This window comes from Etheostoma spectabile, chromosome 8 (assembly GCF_008692095.1).
Source record: "Etheostoma spectabile isolate EspeVRDwgs_2016 chromosome 8, UIUC_Espe_1.0, whole genome shotgun sequence".
Lineage (NCBI taxonomy): Eukaryota > Metazoa > Chordata > Actinopteri > Perciformes > Percidae > Etheostoma > Etheostoma spectabile.
In genome coordinates, this window is record NC_045740.1 from 6316959 (window position 1) to 6318493 (window position 1535).

Here is a 1535-nt window from a genome sequence, read left to right on the forward strand (position 1 = left end):
AAAAAAAAACACTAACACCAAGCTCATTGGGTAAAGTTAACCCAGTATTATATTGAGCCAAACCTTAAGTTTTTGCAAAATTAATTGAGAAATGGATAAACTAATCAAACAGTAATGTAATGTTTGTGTTTTTGGCTAATCTAATATTTCCAAAAACAGTCCTGCTCATTAATTTAAATCATTGTTTGCAATGACCTAACGCTCCCTGGGATGGTAACATATTATCTATCACTGTATAAACTGTATGGAAAACTAATTATATTGTCTCACAGGTAGAGTGAAAGACTGTAAATAAACAATGGAGTTAGCTTTTTCATTTTTGACATACAGTCCCCTTTTCTTAATGACATTGGTCAATCCAAATACCGTCTCACATTCAGCTGTATTTATTTAGCATTATATAACAAGATGCTAATAAATCATGTATGTATTTCCTGTCTATTCTGCAGCCACTGAAATATATTTTAAGGATGGCAGACAATCGTCAAAATTTATGTACCAGGTATTGTGTACATTCATGTGATTTCAAGTATGAATTTGTGTTTACCTGAGATTTCAGAAAATCTTCTGGAGACTTTCTGGGACACAAGGTCCCGACGACTTGTTTGAAGAGAGCGGTGTCGTCTCCTTTACCACAGCAGTCGAGCTGAAGGGGAAACAAAGAAAAATACATGATGAAAATAGATTCCTATCAATTACACACACATAACAAAACAACTGTAAAGTGATTTTGCATCATGACGTACCGTAGTGTGGAAGACTTCCAGCACCTTGATGGCAGAGTCTTTACTGGGAGTCCCTGAGATGTCCACGGCTTTGATGTACGCAGAGTCGTAGAAATTGATCAGTTCTTTGGAGATCTGTGTTTCAGTGAAACAAACAGAGCAGGGTCATTGGAGCAGAGGTGGAAAATCATAGCAAATATCAAACATTCAGTGCCAGACTTGTGTTTTTGTTGCTTACTGTGTCTCTGTTCATGAAACCCCACATTGCGGCAGCCACTTCACAGGCAAAGAGGATCACCAAAAAGAAGAAGAACTAAATAAAGGAAATAAAGGAAATTATTTATTTATTCAAACTCTAAGTGTCAGTAACAGAAAAATAGTTCCTGATAGAAGTAAAAAAAACAGAGATACTCACTGTTCCTAACAGGCACTGAGATTCTTGAATGGCACCGTAACAACCGAGGAAGCCCACGAGCATCATCAAAGCCCCGACAGCTATCAGTATGTACACACCTGTAAACACAGAAACAACAGGGATCTGTCAATCGTAAATGACAAATAAAAGAAATGTAGTTAGGCGGTGTTGTGTCCTTAGCACCACCAGGGGGCAGCAGTGTCAGAGCAGTGACTTAACTCATTGATCCACAAACTGTTTGCTAATGGACTTCCTGCATGTTTCTCTTGCCTTTCCTGTAGGATGACATGACATTATTGACATCCTGAAGATAAACAAACCCCAGATCCTGAGAGAAGGCTGAATCTGTTCAGCTGTCGGGCCAGGAAATACCTTCCAGGCAATCCCATCCCCCC

At 38.8% G+C, this 1535-nt stretch overlaps 1 protein-coding gene across 1 annotated transcript in view; it reads right to left on the reverse strand.

The window, feature by feature from the left end:
• Positions 1-1535, reverse strand: part of LOC116693680 (CD81 antigen-like) — a 10102-nt gene that overhangs the window by 1972 nt on the left and 6595 nt on the right. Inside the window, exons 3-6 of the mRNA XM_032522823.1 lie at positions 1141-1238; positions 964-1038; positions 747-860; positions 548-646 (exon numbers count right to left, since the gene is read on the reverse strand). Coding sequence (XP_032378714.1) covers positions 548-646; positions 747-860; positions 964-1038; positions 1141-1238 — 386 coding nt within the window. The remainder of the gene's footprint in view (positions 1-547; positions 647-746; positions 861-963; positions 1039-1140; positions 1239-1535) is intronic.